General features: G+C 36.2%; 2 protein-coding genes and 1 non-coding gene across 4 annotated transcripts in view; 2 read left to right on the top strand and 1 right to left on the bottom strand.

Moving 5' to 3' along the window:
* LOC106870272 (calsyntenin-1) overlaps positions 1 to 10,738 on the bottom strand; it is a 54,847-nt gene extending 44,109 nt beyond the window's left edge. For both annotated transcript variants that reach the window (XM_089341006.1, XM_089341007.1), the window contains exon 1: positions 10,248 to 10,738. In XM_089341006.1, coding sequence (XP_089197132.1) covers positions 10,248 to 10,347 — 100 coding nt within the window. In that variant the 5' untranslated portion in view covers positions 10,348 to 10,738. The remainder of the gene's footprint in view (positions 1 to 10,247) is intronic.
* A 1,285-nt stretch (positions 10,739 to 12,023) lies between these two features.
* Positions 12,024 to 12,216, top strand: LOC128250833 (U2 spliceosomal RNA). The gene has a single exon (XR_008266807.1). It is a non-coding gene; the product is annotated as a U2 spliceosomal RNA (small nuclear RNA).
* Positions 12,217 to 23,670: 11,454 nt separating this feature from the next.
* LOC106870280 (uncharacterized) overlaps positions 23,671 to 25,056 on the top strand; it is a 34,164-nt gene continuing 32,778 nt past the window's right edge. Inside the window, exon 1 of the mRNA XM_089340756.1 lies at positions 23,671 to 23,767. The gene's annotated coding sequence lies outside the window, so the exon portion shown is untranslated. The remainder of the gene's footprint in view (positions 23,768 to 25,056) is intronic.

Below are 25,056 nucleotides of genomic sequence, written 5' to 3'. Positions count from 1 at the left end.
AGTTTGATTCCAGGCAATGACCTTAAATTATAACATCAAAAAATACCTTAGGAATGAGAACCCAGGTTTGAAATTTCCCCAAGACACCTGATGAAGGCGGGGGGGGGGGGGGTATATATCAGCTGAAACGTTGTGATGAGGACAAATATCCATCAAATGTAAATAACCATCTTAATATACAGTTGTTCTCTGAGCTTCCAAACACCAGTTTAATATACCAATATTAATTTCTCTTTTCTCAAGCTTTGTTCCAAATACCATTGGAATAAAAACTATGGAAATGGCTTTAATGTAAATACAAACACTTTAGAATGGAATTGTGTATTAAAGAAGAAGAATTTTATGCAAGCTGGTATCAAAAGAATTAGCTAATTTTTTTTAATGTTTAACTATCTAAAAGGACTTAAGATGATTTTTCAAGCTATTCTCATCACAAAGATATTTATTTTTACATTTACACAACATTTCCAAACAACCTGCATCCAAAGAGTAGTTAACTAACTGGTTTTCAACAATGTTAAGTGAAAGAGAAATAAATCTCAACCAGGATAGGAAGCTAGTCTTTCATAAACTGATGCTCACCAGAGGAACTGAACTTAGCAGAGAAAGCCAGTGAAACAATTTCAGTGCAATCAGTGCAGCTTACAGTAATAAACTACACACAATGTGTTGCCTATTTACAGCCAGGTCGACTCAGCTGTAGGGAATTAAACTCTCTTGGCCATAGACACACTGCAGCATTACAGACAGCATCCAAAACTTCATTTTATTGCCAGATATTGATCTAACCAGCCATTTGTTGTGTGCTATGTTTGTTTTACACAGTTAATTCCAATTCACTTAACTTTGTAAAACTCATCTAATTAACATGTCAACTGTGCAGACAAGCAACACATGTTGGCAATTCCCCATTGGATATTTTTCTTCCAATTTAGGGTGGTTTACCATCCACTTTTTCACTCCAAAGACAGACAATGTCCAAAGCACCATCATTAACTCTTTCCACTTCTCTAAGCACCAAACGGATAATTTTGATCATGAATCTCTCCTGTTCTCTTTAGTTGGAGTTTATATACATACATATATTATTGTATACATATACATACATTATATGATGATGATGGCCGTCCACTCGTGACCGAGGAAGACCATTGCCGACCTTCAGGAACATTGTGTGCTCTAGGACTAACTTATATTTTGCATTTGTGGCTCCGTTGGTGGCTAATGAGCCCTGCCCTTGACAAGCATACACGACTGCAAACATTGCAGACCAAGCTTTCCCCATTCACTATACGAGCCGTGCACTTTCGCGCAGCTCGCTTAAGTTCTTCATGCTGGATACGTGCTCTCTCAAAAGTGTCGATCCCCTCCTTAACCTGCTTCCTCCATCTGTGGCGATGACAGGCATTGTTCTCCCAGTCAGTGTCCTGCATATCACAGGCCTTGAATGAGGACTTGACACAGTCCTTAAAGCGCATACATACACATTACTTCTTAAAATAGCAATTACTGCATCTCCTAACTCTGTTCTTACAAATATACATAAATCCTCACATGAGTGTGTGTGTGTGCCATTTAAGACAGAGAGGCATACTGAAAAAACACCAGATTCCTCTTCTGCCTCCACAGCAAGGAACTCATCCAAACTCACAAAATTCACTAAATACTGCTTATTACCAACAACCACCACTTTTTACATTCATATATATAAATTCAGTATCATTTAATATATATATATATATATAATTACAAAAGCGCTACTAGTAGTTTCATGCTTTGAAATACATTAAATTGATAGATTTATATAACTTGTCATGTATCTCCAAGCAATCTTTCAGGCTTAGTTCATAAAGCTATCGTGGCTCCCGTAGGATTTTCGAGTGAGATCGTTGCCAGTGCCCCTGGACTGGCTTGTGCGGGTGGCACATAAAAGACACCATTTCGAGCGTGGCCGTTTTCATGCGGGTGACACGTAAAAGCACCCACTACACTCTCTGAGTGGTTGGCGTTAGGAAGGGCATCCAGCTGTAGAAACTCTGCCAGATCAGATTGGAGCCTGGTGTAGCCATCCGGTTTCACCAGTCCTCAGTCAAATCGTCCAACCCATACTAGCATGGAAAGTGGACATTAAATGATGATGATGATATATATATATATATATACATACATACATGAGAGAGAGAGAGAGAGAGAGAAAGAGAGAGAGAGAGAGAGAGAGAGATGAAACAAAATCCATAACCAATCTATATGATTATCTCCAATGTAAACTAATCAACGAAACTTAATCCTAGAACAAAATATAGAATGTTCTTAATATATATGTATATATGTATACCAGTAATATAATAGGACATATTTCATCTCTTCATTGTTTAAACAGAAGAAAGAAATCCTGTGTTTATTTTTAAATCTTTTCGAAAAGGCATCCGTGCTTCCGATTCCGACCATAACCGCTTCAAGAATTCTAAAGACAAACGCAGTTATTTAAGTAGCCATCATCATCATCACTGTTGTATCAGAGAATGTGGCAGCGATAGCCGGAATGGTTAAACAGCAGACGAAAATAAATACCAGACGGTCGTTAATCTTTCTTTTACTGGTCTAATCCAAAGCCTACGAAGGGTAGCTTAGCTTTCCAGTCGTCATTGTTTTAACGTCCACTTTCTCATGCTTGCATGTGTCGGACAGAATTTGTTGAAGTAGACTTTCTACAGCTGGATGCCCTTCCTGCCATCAACCCTCACGCGTTTCCAAATAAGGTAGTATTTCCCCACCCCTTGGCCAGACAGGTTCCCACTGAAGAAATGGAAACCTAATAACACTGCTTGTATGACAGTGACACTTGCTTACAACTATTACGCAATGTCAAGGCAAGGAGACAGTAACACACACACACACACACAGAGGTTTCTTTCAATTTCTGCCAGCTTTTTTTTTTTTTTTTTTTTTACTCATAAGGCTTTTTGTCAGCCAGGGGCTAGTAGAAGACACCTGCCCAAGGTGCCCCAGGGTGGGGCTGAACATGAAACCATGTGGTTGGGAAGTGAACTTCCAACCACACAGCCACATCTGTACCTCTTCATTATCCATTGTAATAATAATAATAAGGCAGAGAGCTAGCAGAAATGTTAGCACACTGGGCAAAATGCGTAGAGGTATTTCATCTGTCTTCACGTTCTGAGTTCAAATTCCACCAAGGTCGACTTTGCCTTTCATCCTTTCAAGGTTGATAAATTAAGTACCAGTTGCATACTGGGATCAATCTAATTGAGTGGTCATAAACCCCTCCCCCAAAAATGTCAGGTCTTGTGCCTAGAGTTGAAAATAATAATAATAATAACAATTCCAAATGTTGACATAAGACTAGAACTTTTATGGGGTGGAGTTAGTCAATGACATTAACCCCAGTACTTGACTGGTACACATTTCATCAACCCCCGAAAAGATGAAAGACAGAGTCGACCTCAGAACATAAAGAACCAGACGAAATGACAATAATAATGGTTTCAAATTTTGGCACAAGGCTAGCAGTTTCAGGGGCAGTGGGGTACAGTCGATTATATCGACCCCCCCCCCCCCCAGTGTCCAACTGGTACGTATTTTAACGACCCCGAAAGGATGAAAGGTAAAGTCTACCCCAGCAGAAATTGAACTCAGAACGTAAAGACAAATGAAAACATGCTGAACCCAGCGTGCTGATGGTGATTGGTTAGCCCTTGGTCACTCCTGACCACTGTCCTTTTCTCCAGACAGTCTATTGAAGTCTGCATCATTCAACCACGTCCTTTTTTTTCATCCCCTCATTTCGCTGCAAATTTCCCAGCAAGCCAAGTGACCATGTTGTGGTTTCCATGTCTTGTCAAAGTACCAGTAATATCTTAGGATTCGAAAACTAAGAAGAGATTTATATTTCTTTCTTTTCCTTCTTTTCAATTAATATCCAAAAAACCTTCTTTATATAATTTCATTGTTAGAAAAAATTTTTGCGATTTCGCTCGATTTTATTTCGTTAGGTTTCATCAGCCATGGATGTGAAGCTTTTATTAGTCAAAAACCAAATGATTCCAAAGAGAAAATGAAACCAAAATAAAAGAAAAAAAAAACAATGTGCGTTTAAATATATACACACAAATATATATATATATATACATATATAGTGTGTGTGTGTGTGTGTGTGGATTGGAACCCAGCGCAGTCCAGCCCCCCCCCCCAACCCCGGCTTACCAGTTTTCAGTCAAAGCGTCCAACCCATGCAAGCTTTAAAAAACGGACGTTAAATGATGATGTGTATGTTTATATATAAGGCGGTGATCCAGGAAGGCCGCAGTCAAATGACTAAAGCAAGTAAAAGAAAAGAATAAGTGTGTATATATATATATATATATATATACATATATATATATATATACATATGACAAAATTCTTAGCTATACACCAAGTTCAAACTCTTCAAAAGATTTTTTAAAAAACTGAACCATAAAATACACACACACACATATATATATATATATATATACATACACATACATATTCACAAACACACGTGTGTGTGCATATGACAGAAACCTTAGCGCACTTGCGTACTAATTCTTCAAAAAAGGTGATTTTTATTCATGACATTCAAACACACACACACACACACGTATGCACATACGTGTGTGTGTGTAAACTTACATAGTAGGAGAACGATCACCGCTTCCCACACAAAATTTCCACCATAACTACCAAGGTGTGAGATAAAACCGAGATGTTTAGCATTTCTGAGATGTGCGTGAGAGAGAGAGAGAGAGAGAGAGATTATCATCCTTTATTATTGTTGTTGTTGTTGTTCTTGTTTCACATTATTCGAAGCCATATAGCTTTGCAATGTCTTCTCTGCAAATCGACATCCAGCAGCATCGTCGCCATCTACTAAGGTTTTGTATATAAGTAGAGAGAGACAGAGATAGATAGAGAAACAGAGAGAGAAAGAGATTCAGAGAGAGAAAGACAGAGAGAGAGAGAGACACACAGAGAGACAGAGTTGTGTAGCTAAGACAGACAGAGAGAGAGAGGGAGAGAACTAAAAACAGACAGAGCTGTGTGTGTGTGTGTGGAAGCTGACGACAGATAGAGCTCTGTGTGGAGAAGAGAGAGAGAGAGAGAAAGAGAGAGTGTGTAAGTGTGCAAGGCATCGATAGGTGTTTCTCTTTTAACCTTGATGGAATTTTGCTCATCTCGCTTTCCCCCCCTCCCCCCCCCTCTGCCGCCGCCATCATCATCATCAGCAAAGCCGACAGGATACAACATAGAAAAGCATGACGGTAACGAGAAGCAGCAGCAGCAGAACTAGTAGCAGTAGCTTATCGGCCACAGGGGCAACACAGACACAAACATTACAACACAATGCATCAGTGTGCAATAAACACAATATACATACATACATTACATAGAGACATATATATATGTGTGTGTGTGTGTGGGTGCGCAAACATGTATGCTTGTGTGTGTGTGTGTGTATGTGTGTGTGTGTGTGTATGTGTGTGTGTGTGTGTGTTTGTTGGCGCAAAGCTGTCTGAAATTATAATTGTCAAATATAACATCTAAATCATATATATATATATATATATATATATATATGTGTGTGTGTGTGTGTGTGTGTGTTTAGGAGTGAGTGTGTATTTTCTCTCTTTATGTGTTGTTGTTCTTGCTGTGTGTATGTGCGCGTGTGTACTGATCAAAAAACGTTAAAATGTCAAATAATATTTTTAAAAAATAAAATAAAAATCAATTATAAAAATCGATATGCGTACAACCACCATAACCATATAACGAACGAAATATGCTTGTTCCTTTCGTTTTTATCCTTCTTTCTTCGATTTTTTTTGTTTTGTTTTTTTGCTGCGTTCAAATTAATTATATCTCAATAATTGGACAGATATATATATAAAAAAATAATAAAATAACAACAATAATAATATACTGATATAAGCAAAAAATGATTTTATTTAATTTTTTTTTTTTTTCATAGTATATTATTATTAATACCTGGAAATTCTCCTATAATGGCCTAATTTTATATAATTTCCGATGTGAATCTTGAATATCTGCAATACTATTTTTGTTGTGGTGGTTGTTGCTGCAGCAGTTATATTTTCCCTCTCTTTTTTATTATTATTATTGTTATACATTCATAATTTATAAAAAAATACAACGCCATTGCGATGATTTATTTATACCGAAACGATAATAATGGATGTTATTAAGACCAACCAAGCTACACCATTACACATGTAATACACGCACACACATATGTTAAAAGGCAAAAACAAAAATAATACCCCGAAAAAATATATTCTATTTCCAATCAGCATTGTTTTATGTGTGCGTGTGCACGTACACACACATCCGACCTTTATATATCATAATTTGAGGGAAAATAGTGAATGATTAGTGAATGATATGTGTAGGATTTGTTTTCAGTTAAGTACAAGATCAAATACTTAATATCCTGAGGGCAAAAGGAGAGATGTAGTGTACTATATAACACTGTTGTCTAGATAAATAGTTATTTTATTGGCCCAGGAATGATAAAAAGAATTCAAGGCAAAACCTGTCAAGATTTGAACTCAGAATGCAGAGGGAAAAAAATAAAACACCAAATATTCTACAACCCACCTACCCAGATGTGTTTATGTTTGTTCTTGTAGGCGAACTCTAGGCTAAGCTCTACAGGTGGGACAAACCCAGGGCAACGACCATCCCTTCCAAGGAAGTGAGTGCAATTCACAGACAAGTGCGTTATTTGAAGCAGCAACAACAGGTGCTTCAGTGCGCTGTTAAAACGGCTCTCATATTTATTGGCCTTCCTACTACGCACACTGCATTTCGATCGGTCTATTCTTCCATCGTATTCAGGTGCCTCCTTTTTTATTATTATTATTTCCAACGACATATATGCACACCTTAGGAAATGATCACACAAACACACGCGAGAAGACAGGGGTTTAAATATGCATCGTTTTTATAAAGGTCACATTTCCATTTATTTTACAGGTTTGCAAATCGAATCAATAAATTTAATTGCTAACGTACAGAGGCACAAGGCCACACAGTTTGAAGGAACTATATATACATACATATATATATACATACATACATACATATATATATATTGCTATTCCTTTCACATCAACGATGCATAAAAATCGATGCGTCAGTGTTTCACTGATGCTTTCTGTTTTCGAATCCTAGAAGTACAACAGGCGAGCTAGAACCTCCACCCTCGGCGAGGTTTGAACACGGAATGTAAAGGGACGCAACTAAATATCGCAAAGCAATTTCATCCGACGCTCTACCGTTTCTGCCAATTCCACTGCCTGACCCCGCTCCGTCGAGTGCTTGGTACTTTATCGACTTTGGAGAAAGGAACGAAAAGCCAGTGTCGATCTTGGCGACATTCCAACGCACACACATTAAAATATTAAACTGTAGCTAGTTTTCGTAACAATTAGGGTAGGAAAAAATAAATAACTTGAAAATGTTAATTGCCGATATACTATGAGAAGAATTGATCTCAAAAGCTTGTGATGCCTGCTTTGGAAGATTTATTCCAACAAATTTCATGACATTGCGCACATTGATACAAATACATTTATATATATATATGCGTGCGTGTATGAAATATGTATACGTATTTACATTGTGTATGTCTACCTGTGTATGTGCATATTCTATATATATATATATCTATATATATATATATCTATATATATATCTATATATATATATATAACTGAATACCGCCCAGACAGGTAAAATCCGTGATGTATATATAAATTAAAACCACTATAATTGAACACCTAAAATTTGGCTTCCTAGTTAAAATGTCGCCGGGGATTAAGACTAAATTTCTTTTTTTACCTTATAACTTTATTGATTACATTTAAACAGAATCGATAAAAAGAAAAAACAGCAGTAATATGTTATGGTTCGATTTAAATCGATCACATTATTATCAACACGCACCTTGAAATAAAGTAATTTGGTTCCGAATCTGTGTTTGCAGAGAAGAAGAGATCATGAGAAAAGAGGAGACTGTCTTTTGCTACCTGTAGGAATCGGTACGACACAAACCACGAAAGGCTGATAAAATTACTCATTCCGACCCGGACTTGTTTCAATATATATTTTGCAATAAAAATTGAATTTCAAACACAAGGGTTGCCTTGCTTTCACGATCCTAAATAAAAAATTGGCCTTTAAGTCCACTGTCACACACACACATACATGTGTACACATTATATACACACACGTGCAAATGCGTTTAAGATACACACAAACTATATATATATATATATATATATAGGCGCAGTCAAATTTACGACTGCAAAAGTGAGAATTAACCAGAACAGAATTAAATTAATAAAAATAATTGTTTCCTAACCGTTTAACAGGAGGTTGGGAAAAATTAATCTTTTATTTAATGATTTCCGTTTAGAAATATCGAATTTAACAAAAAAAAAAATAGGAAAAAAACAGGGAACTTGCAAATTGATTAGCACCGAGGAAAAATTTTTAAATTTGTTTGATTTCTCTCGATAATCGTTAAAAGATCAATTAATTGTAAATGCTCCTTCGTACACATTCATATACATCATTTACCTGAAAAACTGTGTACATATGAGGGTAAGACTCTCTCTCTCTCTCCTTATATATATATATATATATAATTATATATACATACACACACCTGAGATGTCGATTGCATTTCACATCAAAATTTCCAACAGTCATATTCGATTGTTGCTATTCACACACACACACATATATATATACACACCTGATAATCGGCTTGCGCACACACACATTATATATATATATATATATATATATATATATATATATATATATACACAGCGAGAAAGAGAGATTGTCTTTAAGCCTGTTCGATCATACACACACACGCTCATATATATATATATATATGTTCGTGCATGTAATGATGGTTGATAGTTTTTACATGTATCTACGGAACACTCTATATACACACGCGCACACACATATATTATATACACAAACATCATAGGTAGAAAATAATTGGGCATGCAATGATTCGTCTGATAGCTAAACCATGCACACATAACGAAACGACATTATACATATATATACATACATATATATATATGCAAATATAAAAGGTAGGATAAGGAATGAGGCCAAGCAGGTGAGAGAGAAGTGGACAAGCAACACAAGAAAACAACGACCAGTAGCAACCACCTTGCAATGAATGGCATCATTCCACCATCAAGACTATGACCAAAAAAGCCGTATTGCGACTTTACATTTACCATCTTAGTTTCATTTCTAACATTTATTTTTTTTCCTCTCTGTTCTTTCGTCTGTCCCTTCCCGATCACATATATTTCGTTCGAACATTAGTAATGAAACCATCGGTTTTCTTTATTCAACAGAAGGGGGTCGACAAAAGGAGACATTACATTTACAAATAAACACTACAGACACACATTGTATATACATACATACATGTATGTATATATACACACATATATAATATATGTATGAGTGTGTTCTGTGTTTGAACGAAAGTATCCATGGCTCTGTACATGTATATATATATATATATATTTAGGAAATCATGTATTATATATACATATATAGGAGATGATGTCCATAGCTATGTATGCATATATTTGAATAATATACATACACACAATATATATATATATATATATATATATATATATATATAATGGCCATCGATACAGTATATACATTTATTAAAGATTAAGATAAACATGTAGATGTATGAAAGAAAATTATGCCGACAGTTAATTATTTATTCAGAGAAACAAATAAAAATGAATTTATTAATTTCTTTTACCTCTTTTAAATTTTGTATTGATAAACAAAACCTTAATTAGAAATAATAATAATAATGATGATGGCATATAACAAACCACAAATTTTTTTTCACCCTCACCCCAGCAACAAAAAAACACAACCTCACAAAACACAGACAATATATATATATATTATACAGACAGACAACCACTTGATAAATCATGATTATATTAACACTAAGGTAAAAAGCATAAAAATGAAAGAGGAAGAGTTAGTTGTTAGACATTAAATAGACGACTGAGGAAATATATATACATATGTATATAGTTGTATATATATATACATATATAAATTACGAATATATATGTGTATATTTTTTTTTATTTAAAAAAAGGCCAACTTACCTGAGATTGCATTAGTTAGCCCGCACAGGTGAATTATTATTGTCAACAATAGTCCGGCGGTGAGCAAGGAGACTTTTCTGGCCATTTTCCTAGTTCCCATTCATTCAAACTCTTAAAGAGATATTTAACAGAGTCCTCTCTCGCTTCCACTCTTTCTCTCTCACTTTTTTCCTCCTCACAAACTGATGAAGAGGAAGAGAAAGAAGAATTGGGGAAGAAACTGAACTACTATGTTGTTCTTATGGAGGGAGGGGGGTTATTGTTGATGGTGATGGTGGTGGGGGGGTTTTTTTTGTTTTTGTCAAACCGCTGTCAACTGAAATTCTTCCTTAGGAATATTGTGAAGGAGAAGAAAGAATGGAAAAAAAAATCACGTTGTATATTTTTACTGTTGTTTTTTTTTGTTATTTTTTTAGACACTGAAGTCTCGCTGGTTCGAGCTGAGGGAGAGCTTCTAGAGCTTTGGCAAGTCAGTCAAAATGGCCGTTTATGATAATAAACATACACACAGACATCGACGCGTATACACATACATGTCTTCAACCTATTACTGAATGTACACATACATACACACTCATGCAGAGCGATAGAGACAGAGATATAAACGGAGGGAGGGAAGGAGGAAGGGCGAAAGGTAGAGATACAGTGAGAGAGTGAAGGGGAGCGAGGGGGTGGTTAGTTTAGAATGACGTAAAGATCTTCCAACAACCTCCCTCCGGTAAGCAAAGCAACCAAAATCAGCAGCAGCGGCGGCAGCAACAGTGCAACAGTCACGGGCTGAGCTGAATAACGTCGTTGTGCCTCCACGTGGTGCCAGAAGGAGGGACTTAGACGTTTTAACGATTTAGAAAACAAACCGAGCACTTGATGTGAGGTGGAGGAGGGGAAAACGGAAAGCTGGATTTAATTGTGCGGCGTTTTATAGCTGGAATTAACATCCCACTTGAAAACAGGAAAATATTAGATAACAATTTCAAGTACCTTTACTACAATATCCTGGCAGCAGAAAAATTCTGAAAGTTGCAAAACTATAATTACGTAATTAACACTTTTATTAAAAATTACAAAAATTAAAAATAAAATGAAAAAAACCAGCTTAATTTTTATCAATTTAGGCGCGGGCATGGCTGTGTGGTAAGTAACTTGCTTCGCAACCGCATGATTCTAGGTTTAAACTCCACTGCGCGACACTTTCGACAAGTGTCTTCTGCGATAGCTTCGGGCCAACCAAAGCCTTGTGAGTGGATTTGATAGACGGAAACTGAAAGAAGCCCATCGTGTGTGTGTATGTCGTTGTGTTTATGTCCCCCACCACTGGTTGACAACTGGTGTGTTTACGTTCCTGTAACTTAGCAGTTGGGTAACAGAGTCCGATAGAATACGTACCGGGCTTATAGACTGGGGTCGATTCATTTGACTAAAAGACTCTTCAATGCAGTGCCCCAGCATGGCCGCGGTCTAAGGACTGAAACCAGTAAGAGAATAACAAGCTTCATTCCACTACCCGACTCATTAACATATTTCAATTCTTACGATTTATATTTCAGTCATTGGACTGCGGCCATGTTGGGGCACCAACTTGAAGGGGTTTAGTCGAATGAATTGACCCCAATATTTTTTTAAGCCTGTTACTTATTCTATCGGTCTCTTTTTTTGCAGAGCCGCTAAGTTACGGGGATGTAAGCAAACTAACATCGGCTGTCAAGTGGTCGGTGGAGGAGGGGCAAACACATACACAAAGACACACACACACACACATACATACATACATGCATCATACTTTTTTCGGACTTCCGGCTAAGATCAAAGTGTAGTATTTGTTCTTATCAGCTTAATATCTGATACGGTCCCTATTTAGGGACCATCGATGTTAAATTGATTTTTAGAACGAGGCGAAGAGTTAGGGGCTTGCTCCGCCTTTGCCACGGGTTGGCCTGGTATTGCAGTAGAAAAGGGCTGCCACTAAATTTCCGGAGGCTATAATAGAAGACACTTGCCCAAGGTGCCATGCAATAGGATTGAACCTGGAACCATGTGGTGGGGAAATAAACCTCTTACCATACAGCCTGTTTATTTTCTTCTTGCCCTATTAAAATTAACACATCATCGCCCTGCTTAACCACACCACCTGGTCCTTAAGTGTCTTTAGAGCAGCCCCCTCAGTTGTAAACATTCGAGTCAATTAACCCATTTATGGATACCTCTCTCCCTTCTAGTTGTAGTCGTAGAAGTTCCTGTAAGAAGTCTTGGGTGCTATTTTCCGTCTTGGTTTAGCAATAAAAGAATTTATTCTTATCAAGATTCACTTTATGGTTATCAATTTTACTCGTCATTTTTAACTTTCCGGGTGAATTTTTTTTTTTTTTTTCAGACACAGTCGTGGCTGTATGGTGAAGAAGCTAGTTTTGCAAGCAGGTGGTTTTGCGTTCCGTTCCGATGCGCGATACCTTGGCCATGAGCCTTCTGTTATAGTCCTGAACCGACCAATACCCTGTGAGTGGATTTGGTGGACGAAAACTCTGAAATTCCAAGAAAACGAATATGTGAATTAGTGTGGACTTACCTTGCATTCAATATTTCGCCAGTTTCTTGAAAATGGGTTCATAACCCCGAAATATTGAATGCAAGGTAAGTCTACATTAATTCACATATTTGTTTTCTTGGGATTTACCTTGCACATTTACTTTGCATTGTTCTGGCCTTACCCACGATCCCTTATACAATATATTCTACACAATGCTTCATAGTAATTATACCATTATAATATATATAATTGGCTTTTCGCGACACCCCAAAACTCAGGAACTTTTCAAAACACCCACGTACATTTACATGCATATATATATATATAATACAGAATGGGACAAGAACACAATATATGTGTGTGTGTGTGTGTGTGTGTGAACAGAAAAAAATTCATTATTTGGGCCAGGAAAAAAGACAAGGTAGATGCTTGCATGTGTCGCCTACACACAGCGTTGGTTTTTTTAAAAATCTATAGATATATATATATACTGCAGTACAATAGAATAACATTGGAATAAAACATAGTTAACGCAACAGTAATTTATCGATGCAGCTAGTTGTCAATAATGTGTGATATATGCAAATTGATCTATCCACTTTACTTCGGCTTTCGGCAATGATGGTTTTTATAAGCAGTTCCTTCGCTGATGGGTCGAACAGGGCTGTCCAGTTATTTATGAAGTTCCAACACTGGGCTGAAACTAGTTCAGCTCATCCCTCTATTTCTGACTGAAATATTGTGTGTACAGATAAGGTGTTTACATCTGTCTATATACATGGCCTTGGGTGCAAGTTGGCTGTGTGATAAGAAGTTGGCTGCGCGACACCTTGGGCAAGTGTTTTCTACTATAAGCCTTGGGCCGACCAAAACCTTGTGACGTGACGTATGTACGTATGAAAATAACCAAACTTTAAGAAAAGGTAAAAAAAAAAAACAATAAAACCTGGGGTCGATTTCTTCGACTAAAAAGACTCAAGCAAACAAAATGACACACTTAATTTTGAAAAAAAAAAAGTTGCTATGTTAATTAAAACAAAAGTCGCTCATTAACTGACAAATTAAGACTTTCCTGCGTAATTTATACAATAATGACTTTGTATGTGGCTGACCCAAAAATTCATATCTCATTCAAATTCATTGCTTCATGAATAAAACAAATACAGAGCGAGACAGAAAAAGCTCCCATATTCTGCACAGCGATTGCTCTGACATTACAGGTGTTAGGCAGGTAATAATGTCGTTTTCTTGTTGCTAATGGTTTACCATTTTATTTTTAATTGCTGAAAATGCGTTTCTTTGATATATAGAACTTGTTTCCTCTTGAAACGTTTATGAAGAATGGGAATCTGAAAGATCTTTTTCTGCCGCACCCCGTATTTTAGTTGCTAATACTAACTAGCGGATAACTTAATGACTTGTGTACGCAATCGCAACGCAATTTATGTCATAACTTTTATATGTGACATACAAAAATGTTTCAGTCGTTTTATTAAAAGTTTGTCTTGTCTTTTACTCTTTTACTTGTTTCAGTCATTTGGCTGCGGCCATGCTGGAGTACCGCCTTTTAGTCGAGCAAATCGACGCCAGGACTTATTCTTTGTAAGCCTAGTACTTATTCTGTCGGTCTCTTTTGCACACACGAAAAAGCACCCAGCCTTTTGTTTGCAAATGGCTTTTGTGTTATTTCAACTGCTTGTAACTGCTGAACCAAGATGACGCATTATAGTCGACTGCTTGCATCCTCACCACATTAGCTGATAGCAAGATTGCAATCGAATGAACATATCTGGCCTTTTCTGCATCAAGACGTACTCAATAGCAGAAGGAGTGAAGATTGCGGAAGTATGTGTGAGAATGAGTTCTGTTAAGCAAATGTGTGAAATTTTTGAAGTCAAGTTTCCGGGTAAAGGCTTACCGGCAAAGAGAACGATAGAGATGTTAGTTAAGAAGTGACACGTTACAGGGTCTGTCTACAATGTCCCAAAACAAAGAGACCCTACAGTTCGACCGCAGGAAGCTATTGAGAGACATTCGCCAAAGGATTACTCCAAGTCCAAAGAAATCCACACATTAATTGGTGCATCAGTCTCACATAAGCAGGAGGTCATGCCAACGAGTGTTGAAAAGCTTAAAGTTGAAGCCATATCATTTCACGTGTGTACAGTAATTAAAAGTGGGTGACAGGTGCAAACGAGTAAATTACTGCACATGGCTTCTGAATAGCTGTTACAAGTGGTCGAAATAATACAATGACATTTGCAAACAAAAGGCTGGGAGCTTTTTCAAGTGTATAAATTAATTTCTGTATTTACACTATGCTGCCGAACCCGGGCTACTTTTTCCGTGCGCCACCCTCTGTGTTTACACACACACAAACAAACAAAGAACCTAACGATGTGTGTATGACAAAGAATGATGCTGCGTGACTTTCAGTTACATTTTATTGGTGATTTGTTAACGTTTTTCTTTTCCGTACTGTCATTCTACTTGCTTTCATCTCGATGTCCGCCATTTTGTGTCCATACACGAAAGACCGACCAGTGAAAGAGGAAACAAAAGAAACTGAAATATAAATAAATAAATTATTTCATTAACACTGTAAATGAATGATGCTACACCCACGTTTATCGTACATGCAGGTGAAGTCTTAGTTGTAGCAGAAATAGCAACCGAAATGACGAATCTAGGAAAAAGTCTCCAAAAAAAAATGTCACCGGACAGCAGAATGATGTTGGTAACGGACATCAAATAAGAGTTGGCTAGCGCGATGTGCAGCTATAAGAACATTCCATTTGTGCTGCTCGACGGGAGAACCACAAGACTGTGGCAAGTTTACCCGTGGTATCGACATTAAAGATATTGAATATCCACGATACTATGAAGGGTTTTTAAATCTGTACGTCTCATGTATGGTCAGTAAATGACTGTCGATGTCTTACTTCAGCTTAAGGAATTTAATAGAAGGATTTTTTTACATTGGTGTAATGCCATCAAACATACATTGTGTATAAGTCACGTACTGTAACTCATAAACTGATTTAAAATTATATTTTGTATCATTTTAATTGTTGGTATTTAAATAAAATGTGACTTTTTCCGAGCTAAAATAGTGATTTTTTTTTTCAATGGTTTCAACAACGAATGCCGTGGAAAAGACTGAGCGAACGTGATTATATGGGATCGATGGTTGAGCTAAATAAGTCGAAGTACATGATGGAAAATTATATTCATGAACTTGCTAATCACTCATAGCATTTCATGGCTCACTTGGCACGTACAATTTTAGCTCAGGGAAAAACAAAAAAATGCGACGACAATGCAGAACACGTATCTACGAATCTAATTTGTTCTATAAATGAGAATTTTGGGACACCTGCACAGGTGTGCATTCCCTGACTTTATTTCTTCATAACTTCAAAAAAAAAAAATGAGTATTTTTGGATGAAATTTTCAGATCGTGTAGATTCCGATTACATTAGAATTTGTGAAACAGTGTTTTTCTGAGAGTGGGGAGACGAATTTCGGAAAATTCTCATGAAACGGTAATGTTTCCTCATAACTTGCCGAAAATGGATATTTTGTATGAAATTTTAAACAAATACCTTTCAGTTGGTGTATATTATGATTATATTGGAATACAATATGGAAAAAAAAAGGATGTGTACTCGGATACATATATACTTACACACATCACAAAATGAAGCCTGTAGTTTCGAAAATAATTGTGTTATGTGTGTTAGCGCAATATATATATATATATGTGTGTGTGTGTGTGTGTGTGTATTTAATTCCGATATAATTGTAATCTACACCATCTGAAAAGTATTTGTAGAAAATTTCTTAACAAAAATTAACCATTTCTTTCTGAAATTTATGAGGAAACAAAGCCGACTTTTGTAAATTTTCAGAAATACTCCTCCCCGCCCTCCAGAAAATTTTTTCCACAACAAATTCTAGAATATACAAAGCATATTTGTAAAAAAAAAATTCGTTAAAAGATATCCGTTTTTCTGGAAGTTATGAGAAGGCAAAGTCGTTGGTACGGAATGGGGAGAACACGTGTAGTTATGCCGAAAATTGCAATTTGATTAAAATATAAATATTTTCAGATTACACGAAGAGATTAAATTTCAGACTTTCGTTTTTCTTTCCATTACGTATATATTATGTACATTTTTTTTTTTTTTACTAGATTGCCATAACATTTTTTTTTTCTTTTGCTCCATTGATGACACATCTTACGTTTAACGTATTTTGCATCTTAGAATGTGTGGAAGCCTTTGTGTGTGTGTATGTGTGTGTGTGTATGCGTGCATGTGTGTGTATGTATTTATATATCTGTGAGTATGTATATATATATATATATATATATATATATATATATATATATATATATACACAAGTCTATGTATGTGTGTGTGTGCGTTTGTTCCTTACCACCATTTGACAATCGGTGTTGGTTTGTTTATATCCTTATAACTTAGCAGTTTGGCAAAAGAGATCAATAGAATAAATGCCAAACTTAAAAAAACAAAAAAAAAATAAGTACAGGGGTCAATTCGTTTGACTAAACTCCATCCTGGCCACATTTGAATGACCGGAACAAGTAGAATATAAAAAAGCAGACGATAAAAGAAAAAAAGCTAAAAAACAAGACTACTTTGTCCAATGAGCCTTTCCTGTTCTTCTAAGATGGACCGAGTGCAATCTGAGACGGGCGTGCGTGGCTACTATTTCTAGCAGACCATGCGACCCCATAGAGGCGCGTCCATTAGATTACATATCATTGCGGTCTATGGCTGGACAAGAAGCAAATATCTGGTTTTCCTACCTCCCATTGCTCTAAATAAATGTTAATCTATCGAAAATAACTTTTCCCACGGCAAAAATGGACCCGACATTGCAAGTCAATGAATCACACTTCGGTTTCTATGAGTGCAGCAGACGACAAAGGGAGCCGCCATGCGGTCGCATGAAGATGCTAGTAATAGCAGCAAAGTCCCCTTGGAATCACGTCCAACTGAATTTCGTCGTTGCTGCTGTTGTTGTTGTTTTCTTTAAGTGAAAAAAGACATGTTGGATAATACAGTCTGAGATATTCATAAAGGAGTAGGGAGGAGTGTTGGCCACGGCTGGAACACTCTTGATCGTTGTTCAGATAAATGTTATTTTAGAATGCAAACATAGGCGTAGGAGTGGCTGTATGGTAAGTAGTTTGCTTACCAACCACATGGTTTCGGGTTCAGTCCCATTGCGTGGCACCTTGGGCATGTGCCTTCTACTATAGCCTCGGGCCGACCAAAGCCTTGTGAGTGGATTTGGTAGACGGAAACTGAAAGAAGCCCGTCGTATATATCTATATATATATGTATATGTATGTGTGTCTGTGTTTGTCTCCCCCAACATCGCTTGACAACTGATGCTGGTGTGTTTACGTCCCCGTAACTTAGCGGTTCGGCAAAAGAGACCTATAGAATAAGTACTAGGCTTACATAGAATAAGTCCCGGGATCAATTTGCTCGACTGAAGGGCGGTGCTCCAGCATGGCCACAGTCAAATGACTGAAACAAGTAAAAGAGTAAAAGAGTAAAAGAGAGAAAAAAAATAAATGAAATGACCAGAAGTGGTGTTAGCAGAATAGGACGGACATGAAATTAGTGAAAATTAAAATGAATTTTAATTTATTGAATAAATTATATATGCAAATTAGTATTCATGTTTGTTGAGATGAATTCTCCCTGTGTGTTTGTAAAATAGCAAAGGAACAAACCAAGACTTGAACTCTGAAATAATTTATTTCTTAACCAATATATATCTTCCTTCAATAAAGGGTAAAGACCCCCTGACCCTGGGATTCAGGCAAGGCTGTTTATGGATCCATGCATACCAGCCTCTCCTCTCCATGTCACTGATGTTATCCAAGGAAAAGGTAAAGGCTGATATGGCCTTTATCTTATATATCTGCAAGAATCCTGTGCTGGTGCCATGTAAAAATGCATTCGTGTCTGTGCTGGGTTAGAAGCACCCAGCAGACACGGTGTGAAGTCGTTGGTGTTAGGAAGGGTCATGCTAGGAAGAGACCAATCCAAATCAGACAGGAACCCAATGTAGCTCTCCTTGCTTGCCAGTTCAGGGCAAACCATCCAATCCATGCCAGTGTGGGAGATGGACGTTAAAGGATGATGATGATGATGATGATGATGATGATGATGATGATGATGATGACGATGATGCTGATGATGATAGTAATATTCTTTTACTTGTTTCAGTCATATATATACACATGTTGGGCTTCTTTCAGTTTCCGTCTACCAAATCCACTCACAAGGCTTTGGTCAGTCTGAGGCTATAGTTGAAGACACTTGCTCAAAGTGCCACAGAGTGGGACTGAACCCGGAACCACGTGGTTGGGAAGCAAGCTTCTTATCACACAGCCCCCCCCCCCCATATATATATATATATATATATTCATATTCATAGAGAGAGAGAGAGAGAGAGAGAGAGAGAGAGAGAGAGAGAGAGAGAGAGAGAGTGTGGGGAACAGAATGCTGGGATCAATGAGCATGTATGTATGTATGTATGTATGTATGTATGTATGTATGAATGTGTGGATGGATGAATGAATGGATGCATGTATCTGTGTGTGTGTGTGTATGTGTGTGCCTGTGTATGTGTGACAGACTGACAGATCATGTCCTTGTTATGTATAATTGATTGTATGTAATAGATTATTTTGTAAGACAATTGACTAATAAAGTATGGAACAACATCAAAAACACAATCTATTATAGATACAATATTTGTATTATCTGTGAGACTGGAATGATAAATAATTCAGATTAATTAATGAGTATATTTTTATATATGTAAATGTGCATGTGTGTGTGTGTGTGTGTGTGTGTGTGTGTGTGTGTGTGTATCTATCTGTCTGTCCATCCGTCTGCCTGTCTGTCTGTCTATCTGTCCATCAGTCTGTCAGTCAGTCATTTAGTCTGTCTATCTATCTATCTATCTATCTATCTATCTATCTATCTGTCTGTCTGTCTGTCTGTCTATCTCTCTCTCGTGTTTAGCAGAAGCAACAGAGTGACTCAAGAGTCTAGAATTTTGTGTGTTGACACTTACCAAAATGTTTGGTAAGTGCCAATGCAGGAAACTCTCAGCCTTTGAGTCACTCTGTTGCTTCTGCTAAATACTAATAACACCCACACTCACACACACACGACAGAAGTAAATAGACACCCTTATAATCATTAGAATCTATTTAAATTTGAAATTCTACACTCAAACTATTTATTAATAACGTGAATATTTAATATTTCGTAGACATGCCCTTTGCATTATTCAATGCAAGGACCCTATTAGGTATGTTATTGATCAGATGACGAATATTCTCTTGAGGAATTTCTTGCCAAGTTTCATGCAGCAATCTCAAAAGATCTGGCTTTGAGGATGTTTCCTTGTTCTTTTTATGAAGTGACCTGTTCATTATGCCCCAGAGGTTCATGTCTGGTGACTCGCTTGGCCATGGAAGCTTTTTAATGCCATTCTCGGATCATTTTCAAAACACCCACGTACATTTACATGCATATATATATATATATATATATATATATATATAATACAGAATGGGACAAGAACACAATATATATATATATATATATATATATATATATATATATATATATATATATATATATATGTGTGTGTGTGTGTGTGTGTGTGTGAACAGAAAAAAATTCATTATTTTGGCCAGGAAAAAAGACAAGGTAGATGCTTTCATGTGTCGCCTACACACAGCGTTGGTTTTTTAAAAAATCTATAGATCATTTTAGCTGTGTGACAAGGAACCCCATCTTCCATAAATAAAGAGTCTTCTTTAATCATTTCACCACCAGAGAAAATTGGAAGGAGTCCTTTCTGCAATATGGACACATATTTATCTAAGTTTATGTTTCCCTCACACTCCACCAGCTATGGTTGACCTTTGCTCCAAATTGCTCCCCAGACCATCACAGAAAAGCTGCCATGTTTCATTGTTGGCTGTAATCTTATCGCATCAACTTCTTGATCACAGAATCTCCAGACCCACACTTGACCACTGTCAGGAAATACAGCAAATCTGGACTCATCAGAGAATATGACAGTGTCCCAAAATGCTAGTGGCCTCTCCACCATCTCACTGGCCCAATCTTTTCTCCACTTGATATTGGCTGGTCAAAGAAGTGGCTTATATATATATATATATATGTATATATATATATATATATATATATATATATATATATAGACAGGTTTCTTTCAGTTTCCGTCTACCAACTCAGAAAGCCTTGATTGGCCCAAGACACATGACCAAAGTGCCACACAGCGGGAGTGAACCTGGAACTATGTGGTTGGGAAGCAAATTTCTTACCACACAACTACGCCTGATGTATGTATGTATGTATTATATCAGCCCCCAAAAGGATGACCCCGACCGGATTTGAACTCGGGGCGTAAAGGGCCGTGACTAAATAATGCAAAACCTTAATGGTTTATGCCAAATTCAGCCTCATAACGTTCTGAGTTCATATCCTGCTGAGGTCGCCTACATCTTACATCCTCCAGGGGTCTAAAGAGAAATGTTTTTTTTTTTTTTTTGTTTAACACCAAATCAACCTTGAATGAGCAAACTTCTTGATGAAAAGCACTCCAGCCGTGACGATCCCGCCTTTGAAGAGGTATGAAGAATTAATTTATCTAATGAGCCCTTCCCTTATTTTTAAGATAATGAGGTGTGATAAGAAAAAAAGGGGTAATTTGGCTGCTATTTTTAGCAGATTGCGCAGACGCAATGAAAGCTGTTACATGTGACCGTCTGCTATTATATTGATAGCAGAGTCAGTAGAGCGACAGACCAAATATCTTGTGGCCTTAAGTTATGCCCCTTTATTTTCAAGGTTCAATTCCTGCTGAGGTCGACTTCGTCTTTTTAATGTTTCTGGGGTTCATAAAGACCGGCTAATTTTCTCGACTACACCTCCTCCCTCCAAATGTTCGGTCTTGTGTCCATGTTGGAAATACATTATTATTATTATTATTATACACGCTGGTCCGGGTGCCGAGGAGAATGCACAATTGATGGAAGACCGGAAGTGTTAACGCTACTAATGTCATTGCAGTCGCGATCGAAGGAGGAAAGGAAAGGAAGAGGTCGAAGAAACGCTAGAGAGAAAGAGGAAGGAAAAATAGAGAGCGACGAAGGGGGGGGGGAGGAATAGGAAGAGAAATAGAGAGGGGGAGGAAGAGAGGAAATGAAATAGAGAGGAAAAGGAAGAGAGTAAAACAGAGAGGAGGAAAAGAGTGATAGTAAACACATGGAGAAAGAGAGAAAGTTATATAGAAGGAAAAGTAATAAATAGATAGTGAGCATAGGAGGGAGGGAGGCAGGCATTAAAAATAATAGATAGATAGTAAACGTAGAGGATGGTGGGAGGAATAATAGATTAATAAACATATAGAGAAGGCGAGAAAGTGAGGGAGAGAGATATACAAAGTGTAATAGTAATCAAAGATAAAGAGAGGGAGAAAGAGAGAGATAGAAATATTAACTCAAATATGAGAGGGAGAAGAAAGTAATGGATAGATAGTAAGTATAAAGAGAACGAGGATGGGAGGAGATAGTGACAGGAGAACCGATTGATAGATAAGAGAGAAAGAGGGGGGGTTAATAGATAATAGAGAAAAGATTGATAGAAAATGTATAAATAGAAAGAAAGACTGAGAAAAATAAATATTTGTTAACGTTTAATATAGTTTATTGTATATTATGGTTGCATAACGAAATACCGCGTCCCCCAGAAGTCATTATTGAGAAAAGTAAGAGAAAGAGATAAAGATAAAGAAATTGAGAAAGTAATGGAATATAGTAAAGGAGAAGTAATAGGTTAGAATGAAGGAGAAAGTGATTGAGAGAAGGATGAGTAATAATAGATAGTAATGAAGTATAAGACAGATAGTAACTAAAATGGAGGAAAAGTAATAGAAAGGCAATAGACAGCGAAATGCAGTAATCGTAGAAAGAGAAGTGAGAAATAGATATTAGTGAGAGAGGAGAAGTGATAGATAGATAATAGAGAGGCGGAAGAGAAGTAATAGAAAAGTGAGAGCGAAGTAATAGATAGACAGTAAAAAGAAAGGAGAAGTCGTATTAGATAGATAGTAATGAAAGAAGGAGGAGTAGTAAGAGAGATAGTAAAGAGAGAAGGAGGAGTAGAAGTAATAGATAGATAATGAGAGAGAAGGAAGAGTGATAGCGGATAATAGAGAAAGAGGGAGGAGAAGTATAGATAGTAAAGAGAGAAGGAGGAGTAGAAGTAATAGATAATAAAAAGAGAAGGAGGAGTGGTGATAGATAGTAAAGAAAAGAGGGAGGAGAAGTAATAGATAGCAAGTAGAGAGAGAAGGAGTGAATGTAACTGATAAATAGTAAAGGAGGAGTAGAAGTAATGGATAGTTAATAAAGAGAGAAGGAGTATGAGTAATAGATAGACAGTAAAGAAAGGAAGGGTAGGAGTAATAGATATAGTAGAGAGAGAAGGAGGAGAAGTCATAGATAGAAAGTAAAGTAAGGAAGAGTAGAAGTGATAGATGGTTAATAAAGAGAGAAGGAGTATGAGTAATAGATAGACAGTAAAGAAAGCCAGAGTAGGAGGAATAGATATAGTAAAGAGAGAAGGAGGAGAAGTCATAGATAGAAAGTAAAGTAAGGAAGAGTAGAAGTGACAGATAGACAGTAGAGAGAAGTCGTTGATAGATAGTAAGTAGAGAAGGAGGAGAAGTGATAGAGAGTTAAGAGAAAGACAGAGAGTAAGATGAACAAAGTGAGATGGTGATAGATAGATAGAGAGGGATGTAAGACATATGGAAAGAAAAGCTAGGTGTACAGCAGCAGCAAGTGCGACGGTGATTTCTTTGGCGAAAATAACCATGGTTTTGGCGTGCTTCGATTAAGGTTATTTCGTCTTTCTTTCATAAATAGATCAACCTTTGTTTTTTTCCCTCTCTTAAAATCTTTCTCATTTCATTTGCTTCTCTCTTTTTCAGCTTCTCATTATTATTTTCAGCATTTTCAGAAACATAGTTTAATATTCATGTATATATATATATATTCGTGCATATAATTGTAATATATATACAAATATTAGTTATGTATTTATATATATAAATATACCAATATATGTGTGTATTTATATACGTGTGTATTTATATATATATGGTTGCATATATATAGTTGTGTGCATATATAGATGTTTCTATATTTATATATACTACTATATTATGACATTTATACATGTGCATATAACTATATTTATAAATCTGTGTTCATAATATTCTATGCATACTGTGCTTTTGTGTGTATATATATATGCATGTATATATATATATATATATATATATATATATAAACATGTATGTGTGTTTATGTGCCTATGCAGATGTGTATTGTGTACGTGTATATATATGTATTTAGCTGTGTATTAAAGTGTGTGTACATGTTTCAATGTATGTACATATAGATATTTATAATTGTGGATATGTGTAACATTTGTGTATGTATATTTACATATGCACACGTGCATGTATATATATATATATGTGTGTACATGCATATATTTATATTAAAATGAATATATATATGAATGTGTGTATATGCATATTTAGACATATACAAGTGTGTGTGTCTATATATTTACACGTATATATACACACATATATATATATATACGCACACACACTTGGTTGTGTGTATATATATATATATGCAGACACACTGTGTCTATATTTATACGGTACACGTATATATTTATAAATTTCATGTATATAATTTACAAAGTGTATATATTGCAGTGATTTATTATTAATTTAATTTATTGTAAACTTTATTTTCCCCTGATCGACTGTGACCAAACGCCAATATTTCTTCATTTAAAGAAAACTTGAATCAGCTTCCTGATGTCTTGTAGCGTTTGGTGCCAAGTCACAACCTACTCTCTCTCTCTCTCTGTATATATATATATAGATATATATGTGTGTGTGTGTGTAGATATATATATAAGCACACAAAGAAATAACGTTTTGCTGTTATTATTTATATACAGACATATGTATATATGTGTGTATGTATATGTGTGTATATATATGTATATATATATGTATATATGTGTATATATATATATATATATATATATATATATATATATAATGCGTGTAATTTTAACAATATTTTTCTTTTGAGTTGTG

Source organism: Octopus bimaculoides, chromosome 24 (assembly GCF_046866305.1).
Source record: "Octopus bimaculoides isolate indiv1 chromosome 24, ASM4686630v1, whole genome shotgun sequence".
NCBI classification, from domain to species: domain Eukaryota; kingdom Metazoa; phylum Mollusca; class Cephalopoda; order Octopoda; family Octopodidae; genus Octopus; species Octopus bimaculoides.
This window is presented reverse-complemented; position numbering and strand designations above follow the sequence as displayed.